At 31.7% G+C, this 12,183-nt stretch overlaps 1 protein-coding gene across 5 annotated transcripts; it reads right to left on the bottom strand.

Annotated features, from left to right (window-relative positions):
- Positions 1-8: 8 nt before the first annotated feature.
- Positions 9-11,951, bottom strand: LOC124453253 (ras and EF-hand domain-containing protein homolog). Of its 5 annotated transcripts, none has more exons than XM_047004027.1 (21): positions 11,873-11,951; positions 11,621-11,698; positions 10,493-10,733; positions 7,037-7,186; positions 6,795-6,885; positions 6,232-6,722; positions 5,758-5,908; positions 4,740-4,843; positions 4,499-4,553; positions 4,368-4,397; positions 4,185-4,285; positions 4,002-4,086; positions 2,450-3,547; positions 2,088-2,138; positions 1,623-1,853; positions 1,290-1,416; positions 1,129-1,210; positions 942-1,056; positions 711-830; positions 511-587; positions 9-273 (listed from the first exon to the last, which is right to left on the bottom strand). In XM_047004027.1, the coding sequence occupies exons 1-21, from the start codon at positions 11,934-11,936 to the stop codon at positions 174-176; spliced, it is 3,642 nt and encodes a 1,213-aa protein (XP_046859983.1). In that variant the 5' UTR covers positions 11,937-11,951; the 3' UTR covers positions 9-173. The 5 variants fall into 5 exon arrangements, with proteins under 5 accessions (XP_046859983.1, XP_046859984.1, XP_046859987.1 ...); XM_047004028.1 differs by having other exon boundaries at positions 1,680-1,853; XM_047004031.1 differs by lacking the exon at positions 2,450-3,547.
- Between the last annotated feature and the right edge of the window lie 232 nt (positions 11,952-12,183).

Below are 12,183 nucleotides of genomic sequence, written 5' to 3'. Positions count from 1 at the left end.
AACAGTGATATGAACATCTTTTTCTTATAAAGATTGAAGAAAATCAATAAAATTTTGTTATGAAAACAAAAATATCTACAACACATTAAAATATCTACAACATAGAAGCAGATGTGTAAGCCTGTGTTCCTATAAATTCGCCTTTTTCACATGTCTTAGTTAAACAGTAAAAATTACGATGTACAACATGGCAGCTTTTTCTTATCTTTCTCTTTTCTCTCGAGTTTCAGTCCACTTTGTTCAATCTCTTCATTTTCCAAAGACGTAAGAATTCTGTTTTAAAAGAAATTTCGTAACAAAAGCAGTTGAGATAATACTCTTCAATGGAAGAAATGAAAATAGGATTATAGGATTTCTTTCGTTTAAGAAAATTGGTGATTTTAGCAAAGTTGTTTGAATAACTAAATCAAAAGGAATCTATAAATTTGTAAGTTCAAAGAAAAGATAACATAGAAATCAACTTTATCGCAAATTTTGCATAAAACGATTGTAAAAATACGGCATTCCTACCGAGAAAGATCTTTGCAAGCTTTTTCGATGTGATGGCCATCTTTGGCACTAATTTCAATAAATAGCGCGTCATAATACTAAAAAATTGAATATCTCAAAGTTAGTGAAAATTATACATAAAAACTCCTCAATTTTTGTTTCCTCCACTGCTCATGCGCAAGAACATATTGCTCATATTTCTATATATATATAGTACTTACTTTAGCAAGACGTAAACCACTTTCTTTAGTGACAACTTTTCTTCCTTCTTTTATATATTCCTCTCGCAGATCACATTTATTTGCACAAATCATGATGGGAACTTTCTTATGTGAACATTCCTTAAAATGTAATATCACAAACCATCATTGAAATCTCAGTTGTTAAAAATCATACTTTGAGTTTAGAGATATTTTTCTTATTATTTCTTATTATTTGAAAAATCGACTCACCTCAATTGTTGCGATCCAATCTCGAATATGAACAAAAGAAGATTCACATGTAACGTCATAAAGTAAAAGGACACCGTCGACTTTACGAAAGTAGGATTTTGCAATGCTGCGAAATCTTAAAAAAATTGTAATGAATTTGTAATACCTTAGAACTAACATTCAACAGGAAATAGAATAACAGACTAACCTTTCTTGACCGGCTGTGTCCCATAGTTGAAGAGCGATGGTCTTGGAATCTACTTTCACATTTTTCACTTGGAAGTCAACTCCTATTTGACAAAAGTGAATTGTTAATCAACCGGCTACATTAACTTTACGAAAGATGAAACGTAAACGCTCAAATCTTACCTAAAGTTGCATTCAAACTAGAATGAAATTTATTTTTACAAAGTCGAAGAATAAAACTTGATTTTCCCACTGCAGCATCACCAGCCAACACTAGTTTATACATTCTTTCAGGGGTACAATAACTTGCCTTGAAAAGAAAATATTATTTACTTTAATTATATATAATGTAGAAAACCTTGACGCTATTTGTTTTTATTTGCTAAAATAATTTTCTCCACTGAGCATAGTAAGTACACCACATGAAAACGAATAACAATTTTGTGTTTAACTATACTTAATCACATTAAATTAGTAGATTGAGAGATAGATCTCCTATTTAATATCAAAACTCACGGTTAAACTAGCGGTCATTGAGGACGTCTGACTTGTTTTATTCATTCCATCGTTTACCTCTTCTTCATCATCAGAGTCTGTTATGTCAGTCAAGTCAGATGCCATAGCGACCAGTTCTGCTAATTCAGTAGAATTCATTTCTTCACCATCATCATCGTCATCCAAGTCGCTTCTTGATTGGCTGTTTGATTTTATCATCTGTTTTTTATGTTCTATCATTTCATCTCTGATCTTTTACATTATAAAAATGAACAAAGAAATCTTGTTGAAATTTAGTGAAGTACAAAACCAAGATAATTCTGTAATTTTTGACAACATTTACATATATTGAGAATTTCTATCCTTAGTTTATGTATTAACGTCTAGGTCTTAGTGTTTTAGCGATAGTCAATTTGCTGTTGGTTTAGTTGAGAACTAGAGAAATGGTTAAATGAAAGCAAAGAAGAGAGAAAGAGAGAAATATACCTGAGTGTTGAGTTCAGCAATTGTCTCTGAGTTCATTGTAGCACTGCTATCCTGAAAGAGTCAAAACAACCAAGTATAGCACTTGACAAAACTCATCCGTTTTTAGGTCTTATGCTGGAGAGCTTGCACGAAGAGTAAAAATAAAAATGCAAACTAATATTTTAACCATATAAAACCAGCTTCAAATATTTCAAATCACGAAGAAACAAAAACGTTTTTGACAGTCATTTGCTTGCAAAATTGGTCATGTGAATTAGACATTTTAAGAAAGCCAATTTAACTTTTTATTTTTTACATTCTTTATATTTTAATTTGAGCTTTAATTTTAATTATTTTAACGTGTTCAACGTTTCAAATTTTACCTTTATTTGATCAACAGTTGAATCAGACGTTTCCTCCTCGCTGGAGGAAATACTTTCTTCTTCAGAAATGCTACTAAAAGTATTTTCTACCCCATCAACATATTGTTCATTCGTTTCTTCTGTGGTTTCCCTATTTTTCATTAAATCTCTTGATGCGTTCTTTGGAGATCTGTTACACCAGAATGTATCTTTTTCTCGATGATTATTTTCTATTCCTTCATCGTTAAATATTTCATTTTCATCGTCTAACGATGATTCCAAGACTTCACTAGAGTCCTGACACAAAGTTGGTGAAATTTCGATGAATTCATAACTTTTCTCTTCATTTTTTCCTTCAACATCTTTATCATTGGCATCCACATGGTCATTTCTGTTACTGTCTTTTTCTTTCATAAGATTTAATTCACCCAAAGAGCTTTGACACAAGTTGCTTTGATAATCGTTCAATTTTTTACAGACATCATTCATACGTTTCTTTTGTTTCTCTACATCTGCTGTTTCATTTGCTTTTTCATTGCCATCATTTATGTATTCCTTCAAATTTGTGTGATCTGGGTTTATGTCATATTCACCATTAAATTTCTCTAAACTTTCGTAGCTTGATTCTCCGTTGTTATTTTTATTACTATAAATATTAGTCGAATAATCTTCGTCATAATTATTGTAACAATCTACACTTTCATTGAAATCTTCATTCCTTTTATCATTTTTTCTTTTATGTTGTAAGGAATTGCATGATTTCATATGAAAATCATTTGTTTCCTCTAAATTTTCGGTCATTTCCATGTCCACATTTGAAATATTTTCAACGTTAAGCAAATCCATGCTTTTACAATTGGTTTGTAAACTTTTTCCACTTGACAAGCAGTCACGTGCTGAGTAGTTTTCACCTGTCAAAGTATGTTCCTTAAACATTGATGAACTTCCTCTTATTTCTGTACCCATTTCCGCAAAATAATTGTTTGAATCATCCATAGTTATTTCACAATTATCTTTTCCAGTGTTCTCGTTTTTATTAGCATTATTTTTGGTGACATGTTGTTGATCTTTTGACTGATAACAACGTAGAAGCAATTCTTTGATTATTCTGACGACATTCTTGTGTTGAAATGTTAGAATTTTACGTTTTAACTCAAGACATTTATCAAATTAGATATGTTTATCATTTTGAAATTAAAAGTTTAATTTATGTTGAGTTGACTGAAAAACATCAATTTTGTCATATCTATTTCAACTCTTTTTAGAATAAAAGCTTCTACATACATTTTGTATTAATATTTCCTAAATAATGAATTTACGTGGACATGGATTTAGCTACGTGGACATGGATTTAGCTACGTAGATATGGATTTGGCTACGTAGATACGGATTTAACTACGTAGACATGGATTTAGCTACGTAGATATGGATTTAGCTATGTAGACAAGGATTTAGCTCCGTGGACATGGATATAGCTACATGGATATCTATTTAGCAATTTAGCTATATGGGCATGGATTTAGCTACGTAGACATGTTCTCAAAAAAAGACGAAGTCAAATTTATAAACTTACATTTCCTATGCGCTCTTCCTCGTCAACGTCATATGTGGTCGACTCATCTGTCGCCTCACCAACATCAAAATTTGATGAACTTTTTCTACAATCGTAAATCAAGCAATGTTTATCGCAGGGAAATCAATAAACGCAAGTCCTCGTCAAATTATAAAGAACAATAAGACTTTATTGTATACTGACTTTTTTGGAGAAAAACTTCGACTGCTACGGTTGCTTGATAAGGAACTGTAATCACTATGAGAGCTCATAGCACGTCTAGTTAAGGATGATGATCTTTTTGGCTGGAATATATAAGCACAAATATAATCTTATCATCAACAGTGGAGAATTATAAAAAATATTTACTATATACAAAAAACTCACTTTGCGAAAGCTTGCACTTCTTGCTAGCATCTAGAAAATAGAAAATAAAATTCATTTATGAAAAAAAAAATCGTTTAAGAGTTATACGAATCTAATTTTAAAATATATATTTATACATGTCCATAAAATACCTTCAAAGCTGTTCTTAACTCATCATTACTATTACCAAGTCTTTTGTTTGTATCCCTTGAAGTAAACAAGACAACAAAAGTTATCTACTGATAATTAGTTATTTCAAATGCTCATGAATTTGTTAAAAAACAAAAACTTCAAGTAAGATAAAGAAAGGGTACTTAGTATAGCCCTTTACTTGTAAATTTTTGTATGTCTATAACTCACAAAATTTATAGTAAAAATCTACAAGCATCTTACTCAAGTATTTGAATTTGTTTTTTTACGTCAGCTGTGTGGGATGTCGACGTAAGCGTTTCGTAAGATTTCTCATCTTCTTCATCAATCAAAGCTGACTTTACCGGCTAAGAAAATGCATACATTGTATTAAATATTTCCAGGAAAACAAGTAAAGTGTGGTAAATATAACGTTTTAAGGAAGAAAACATGGTGTTTTGGTAAGTTAAATTTCTATGTGTGAATGCTTGGGAAACTTGGTCACATGTTTAAAAATCATCATGTCAAAACTCATGTCAAAACGTCGAAGTTTACAAGTACGAATACAAATGTCAAACAACATGACTCTTCCAAACTACCTCTTCAAACATTTTAGCTGACAGAAGAGTTTGTACAAATAAAATTTTTGATGGAATTGCATTTGGCTGTCCTTGGGTTTTCTTTGATTCAAAATATGAGCAGCTGTCCTCTGCATCAGTACATTGAACAATGTAAGTATTCTGGGATTTTGCTTGAAATGTTTCAAGCTTTTGCTTTACTTTGTTTTTTATGAAACTTGAACTTTTACGCGAATTTCTGGTAGCAAGAATGTTCATGATTTTTCCCAGTTGACTAAGATTGGTATTTTCGTAACTATTTCTTTTAACTTTCGTTTCAATCAAAGAAGTTTTGACAGTGTTATAATGATCACAGCTTTTGTGTTTAGTTTCATTGTTTTCATCGTTGATCTGATGGTTTTTTGTTTTGATTTTATTGTTGTTGTTAATGTTATTGTCACATTGGGTGTGCATGATGTTAAATATAGATAAGTCATTGCTGGTGTTGCCTTTGTTTTCGTTGTTGTCAAAGTTCTTTTTATAACTAATGTTCTTGCATTCGTTCCTGTCAACGTTGTTGTTGGTGGTGACAAGATTGCTTTTTCTTTGTCAACAGTGATGTAGTTGTGTTTCGTTGTCTGTTGCACGAACTCTTCGCTCTTCCTTGCTAATTCGACAAAATTCTCGTTGGAGGATAAGTGGTCTGTCATAAATCCGTTACTCACCGTACTAGCATGATTTATTTCCGTGAAGAGCGAGTCTTCGTTGAGTGTGTTGTTGTGAAACTCCACAGGATTGGCGTCAAGAGAAAATCTATTCCGCCTCTTACGAGGAAAGGTATTTCTGCGGTTTAAAAGTGGTAAATCCTCCTCGTTGCTATGACAAAAGTATAATCATAAAATAAAACAGTTATTCAACTTCTCCAGTCATTATGCATCAAAGCTTTTGTATAATCTAAGAAGAAAAAATTGAAAAAAAATCAAGCAAATTAAAAACTATAGTAAATACATCTTATACTACCATGAACTTCATACAAACTAATTTCTATCAATTTCAGCTAACTTCCAAAAAAAGATCGTATTACACAGGCAAGGCACTCAGAAGGTTTCGTATGTTTGTATGCTTTCGTATGCTTTCGTATGAGTTTCGTATGCTTTCGTATGAGTTTCGTATGTTTGTATGCACATCAATTCACTTACTCATTAACGTCTGAAAAGAGCCCAGAGAGTTTCATAACTTCAAGAGAATTTTGTGTTTGATACGCAGATGAATTTCTCCTTTCCTCCAAAGCTGCACGCAGTTCATCGTTAATATCTTGAAGTCGCTGATTCGCTTCATGAAGCAATTTCAATTGTCTGGTCAAATGTTCCTGTTCGTCAACAAATGTCTGTACAGTGTTTTGTTCCTTTTGTAACTGATCTGATTGTTCAACAAACTGACTTTTTAGTTCAGCCATTTCACTACGAAGTAAAGCTAACGTCGTTTGAGAATCAATAACTTGACTCTTCAGAAAACGATTTTCTTCAGTAACATTTTCATATTTATCTTTATCGAAGTTTGGTTTTTTTGTTTCATTATCAAGTTTTGTTTCCAGAGTTTCCAACGCGTTGCTCATGGCTGAAATTTCTTTCTCTTTACTTTCAAGCAGCAATTTGTAATCAGCTAGTTTCTTTTCAAAAAATGACTTTTCCTGCATAATGACAAAAATAAGTTGTATTTCGATCTTCTTTTGCAAAAATCCTTGAGTTCAGTGCTCATTTACCTCTTGACGAACTTTTGCCTCCAATCTCTCCATCTGCTGCTCGACCTCTCGATCCAAGTTATGAACCTGCTTTGCATGCTGGTGTGTTGCCCTACAGAGTAAAATAAACACAAATTAAAAGGTTTTTATCGACACATTTGGTCATCACAGTATTATCAATCAATACATATGGCAATACTTTGTATTTATACAGGTAATAAACATAACCAAATGACAGACATTAATATTTTTAGCACATGTACCGTTTAAGAGCTTCTTCCAATCGTTGATTTTCAGCAGTCCTTGACTTTATATCCTCAACAACGCTTCCTAGATGCTTTTCAAAGAGATCCAGTAAATCAGGCTTGTTCGCATCCGAAAGATTGTGGTAAAGTTCAGACACATATTGTTTGCTGAAAAAAAAAGATGAAGATGTCGATTTCTGCTTGAAAAACTGTTGGCTTCATCATTCATAGCTATTTAAAGTAGTTGTTTATAATCCAGGAAACGAAAATGAAACTAATTTCAATTCAGGCCAATGCATAGAGTCCTCTGGCGCTGGCCTTACAAATCAACTATTTTCTACACTTTCACAACATTTATAAAAACTCTTCGTCTTTCATGTATTGTTTTGACAAGTGTAAAGACTACAACTGCTACAGTTTTATATGAATAGCATACTAAGCAAGCTGAAGATAACCATTTATCGACAGCCTCACGCGTTTTGCAGATAATCAAAATCGTGAAACATTACGATTGAGAGCCATCATTACGCATATTATGAAATAAAAGAGAGAAGCAAAATCTTTACACATTAAATTGACCGTGATAAAAACTATTCAAGTGCTATCAATAATTCGTTTATATAAAGTATTGTTTAGATCTCCAAGTACTAAATACATCTTCCATAGATGAAACACGTAAATGTAAGAATTTCCGGAAGACGTGCATCATACTTGATGCTACGTGTGTGTTTCACAAGAAGATACTGCATGTAAACGTAGACAAGCACACAGTAAAACACAGTAACAATCGAAGATACTAAAAATTAATGCTTTCAAAATAAAGAACGAATGACAAACTCTATGAGAACATGTAATAAAAATTTCGTCATTAAATTCGATTGCTTGATTTAAGTGAAACTATTTTATTGTAGAAATGAGCAACTGAGGCATCTGTTTCAGTTTAAAAACAAAAACTTCATCAAATTATTATTATTCTACAGGCAGATCTATGTTATTGCTATTTATTGTATTCATTTTAACCGACACCTCTGCTATGAACTAATAACTATAGTAAGCTCATGAAATACATCACATGCATGCTAATCTAATCCGTATGCACTCTTTAACCAAGATTACGTTATTAGGAAGATTCTGCTGACTGAAAATCTTTATGACAAATATCAATTGCTGTAGATCAATAAGTCATTAATAGATCGCCAAAGGAGTAACCACAGATATCTCTTGTCTTATGTAAATTTTTGGTGAAAAACTGAATTAATACCAGGTTACACTATCTTACATAATTTTAATGAATCTATGGTCAGCTTTCATTGTATGCATTGCGCCATTAAAAAACTTTGCCTGGCGATACTTTTCATCCAGTTTAGCTCTCCTTGTTTAATAGAAGGTGAATTTCATTTGTCAAGGAAATTTTTTGTACGTGGGGGAAAATACCTGTTGCATAAAATATATTCATCGTTGACGATATATATTGTGTACAAAACTATTGATTATGTTCAATGGCAATATAGTTAATCATCAAGTTAACAACTAATGTTTGTTTTGTTAGTCCATATTTCTATAACTTCAAACTATGTGAACTTTCCTACTAGTGTTTGAAATGGTTTGAAATTAAATACGTGGGCACAAAGTGTTTAAAGTATTACGAAATGTTAGTTTGATTTTTACTAACCTTGGACTACTCATCACTCGCATTGGACTCTCTAAATAATTCACTTGACATTCATATAAAGATCTGTCGACAGAACTTAAACTGCCATTGTATTTATCAGTAACACTTTCATCTGAATCTTGCTTATCGTGGGTAGCCATTGGCATGCTTACATTATTTAAACTTGGCACAAAATCGTCAACGTAATTATTCCTACTATCTTTGTCAGCCTTGTTCTTGTAAGAGAATTGATCCATTTTATCGAGATAGCAAAATTTCGTTTAATAAAGGTATCTCGTTTTGTAAATCGTTTATCTGGTCGCAAATCTCCGTATGATACGTTTCGTGGCTAGGTCTTTATGAAGGCTTAAATAATTGAAACCCAGGTCGATGTCAACCAACATTAACTCTTACATTACCGTAGAAGAAAGGAAAATTTCTACAAGTTGTGTAAGACTTGACATAAAATATGGATGTCTTTCTCTGTATTATCCGTTGAAACGTGCAGCTTCTTACAAAAACTGAAGCAATTTTAATTTTGTGAGTATCCAGGCCATATTTGGTCAATCATATTTATTGTTTAGATACATCGCTAAGCGATCATGTGTGAAATGAGTTTCAGAATTGACGAGATTGTCAGCTTTGCACATTAACGATTGTCGAACAGGAAATATTAAAAAATACAAAGCACATGCACAAACTATAATGTAGAGCTTTGTAAAAAAGTTTTAAAATTATATTATTAGTAAGATGGTTTTATGAATGACATGATAGATTTTATGCCACTTAAATTTTCAACTCTTTCATCAGTAAAAATATAGCTAAGGCCTGTTTTTTAAGACTAAAGAAAATGCATTCGACTCATGTAAAGTTCGACTTTTGAAACAGGCCTAATTGTTCTTTATAGAAAATTTTTGTCAATCATACCATATGATTTATGGAACGACACACGAATTTCACTTATGGTTCCAAAGAAACCTACGAGTAGAAATCTAAATCGAACCAGTTTTAGTTATATTGTATGTCTTTATTAAATATAAATATAGTAGCTACTTTACAGAGATGTAGTAAATACAGGCAGATGTCATCACCTATTGCATGATCTACTATATACTGCAGAAAAAAATATCAACCCAAGAAACTTGCGCAGGTGTTGAACTAATAACTAATTTGAATTTAACTGCAGTCACATGACCTAGTGCATGAGCGTAATCTTTTCGCTGTTGTTCGTAAGCTCTCGATGAATTTCACAAATCACACATTTATCACACTATTTTATAGCGAGTTGTGAATAAATTCTAAATATATCGAAGACTACAATATCACAAGCATTTCATACTTATAAAAGCAGTTTAGCATGTTAAATGAATATTTATCCATCTGTCTAAAAATAAACAGATATTTGTAAAATGAAAACTTTAAAACTTCAAAACAAATTTCAGCAAATTAAATTTGGTGAATAAATTTAATATCATATAAGTCTTATGTTGATTGATGATGTAAACATTTCATATAAATTTTTACACAGTTTATAAATAGTTGCTGTGATATATCCAATTAAAGCCTGCATGATCGTACATTAGCTACCTTACGATATCATCATGAATTTAATTTATTTCTTATAAGAATGAAAACGGTAGCATTACACGATGCTATTGAGGCATATCTGACGATATAATCAAGTTTATCGATGAAGATGTAAAGACCGTGTATTTGAAGTTATTTCTTACCGAAAAAGATATCATTTTACATAATGATTCGAAATTATCAATTAATTTATCCATTCGTTAAGATTTTAAAAATTTAAAAAAGCATTTTTTTACCTTGTAACAATACATCCTTCTTTTCCTAATTCATTCTTCAAAGCTAGTAATCCCTTTTGACTGTCTGCAAGTTTTTCTTCCTTTTGGGATTTTATTTCGGCAACCACATCAGTAAAGTTCTGAAAACTTTTGCTAAATTCTTCAACGCTAATTCGTCCATCGTTATCTAAGTCAAGTTGACGAAAGATTTCATCCACTTCTTTCTCATTTAGATCGGAAACTGCTGCCAATTCACTTTTATCTATAAAACCAGATTCATCCAAATCGCAAGCTCCGAATAACTCATTCACATTAGTACTATTGCATTTTGAATACTCCATTTAACCAATTCAAAATTTCACATCTTGACAAATTACACTGTAGTGACCAATAAGATTATGCGTCGACAACCTATTTGGACTGCTCAATGAACGAAAATTACCAATAATATATAACAATTTTGAATATGAGAAATTTAACAAGTTTAATTCTAGTCGCCTGAATGATTCAGCAAAATGCTCAGCACAAGAGCCAATAAACAGTGACGCCGTCTTTTGTAGACCAATAGGAAACGAGATGTCATCATGTAGTAGCAGGTACATTTGTAGACGACTTTCACAGCTCGTAAACAAATATTTGACGCTTTTGCAAGCTGAGTTTGAATAACGCAATATGTTATGAATTTGGAAGTATGTATACTGATAAAAGATAGACCTTATTGAGTTTTAAAGTGACTTTAAAAGAAACACGCCGACAATTCTTAAAAAAAGCGCAGTTGCTGTTCTTAGAAACCAATTGCCCACATGAATTCAACAAAAAAATGTAAAAAAGTGACCCGACAAACAAAAATTTATTCATTTTGATTGAATATAAAGATAATGGTTCTTGATTACAAACTATCTGGTTGAAGTAAATGGTTAGAAAAGAATTCGAACTAATTGTTTGTAGGAGGTAAATATAATTGCAATTACTGTTAAAATATATATTTTTATACCCTCCCTGGCATTTAGGTCATTCTTATTCAAAGTTACTAGGTGTAACAAATGGATATAACGTATAAGGCTAATGTTTATTGACCAATCAGCATCCTGTGTTTAACTTTTCATTAAATATCGCTTCTATTAGTAATTAAAGTAAAAAAATCCATACCTGTGATCACGTAGAGAGTTGTGCCGCGGAGAAAGCTTATTCCAACAACTAAGAGCCCAGAAATAGTTTTAGGTTGAACTATAAATAAACGATATAGGTAATAAAGAATGGTTAGGTTGTATTGTAACAGATGAACAATGAGTAACTGGAACACTCTTCAACAAAACTCATGTCAACCCATGAAATTCAACACGTGTCATTTTTTAATTAAATAAAATAAATTTTCTGTAATTTATTTGCAACAACTTTCACCTAATGTTGTTGGCTTAAAATGTGTTCTATGTTTGTTTCGGTGATTACTGAAAAATATTTTCATCTTTTGTCCTTCTATAAAGAAGAAAAACCATGAGAAATGCCAAGCGAATAATAAAATTACTGTGCTTAAGTATTTACTTAAACATTGACATAATAAAACAGTGCAAAACATGCATTTAGTTCAAAAGAATGTAGAATCTCTAAACCAAAATCACGGACTGTGCCAGACAAAGAAATTGACTACATGAAGTAAAATGTCAAACAATAATACAAGCGTACCAATAATCTTGATGTTTCTAAAACAATGT

This window comes from Xenia sp. Carnegie-2017, unplaced genomic scaffold (genome assembly GCF_021976095.1).
Source record: "Xenia sp. Carnegie-2017 unplaced genomic scaffold, XeniaSp_v1 HiC_scaffold_25, whole genome shotgun sequence".
In the NCBI taxonomy this organism is placed as follows: domain Eukaryota; kingdom Metazoa; phylum Cnidaria; class Anthozoa; order Malacalcyonacea; family Xeniidae; genus Xenia; species Xenia sp. Carnegie-2017.
The sequence above is the reverse complement of the archived record's forward strand: the minus strand, read 5'-3'. Positions and strand labels throughout refer to the sequence as shown.

Bases quoted from the DNA above. Each gene is read 5' to 3' on its own strand.
- LOC124453253 (XM_047004027.1), bottom strand. From the start codon at position 11,936: ATGAAAATATTTTTCAGTAATCACCGAAACAAACATAGAACACATTTT. The intron at 11,699-11,872 runs GTGAAAGTTGTT...GTTTATTTATAG, and splicing joins TTTTAAGCCAACAACATTAG to TTCAACCTAAAACTATTTCT. The intron at 588-710 runs GTAAGTACTATA...TCAATTTTTTAG, and splicing joins GTGGTTTACGTCTTGCTAAA to TATTATGACGCGCTATTTAT.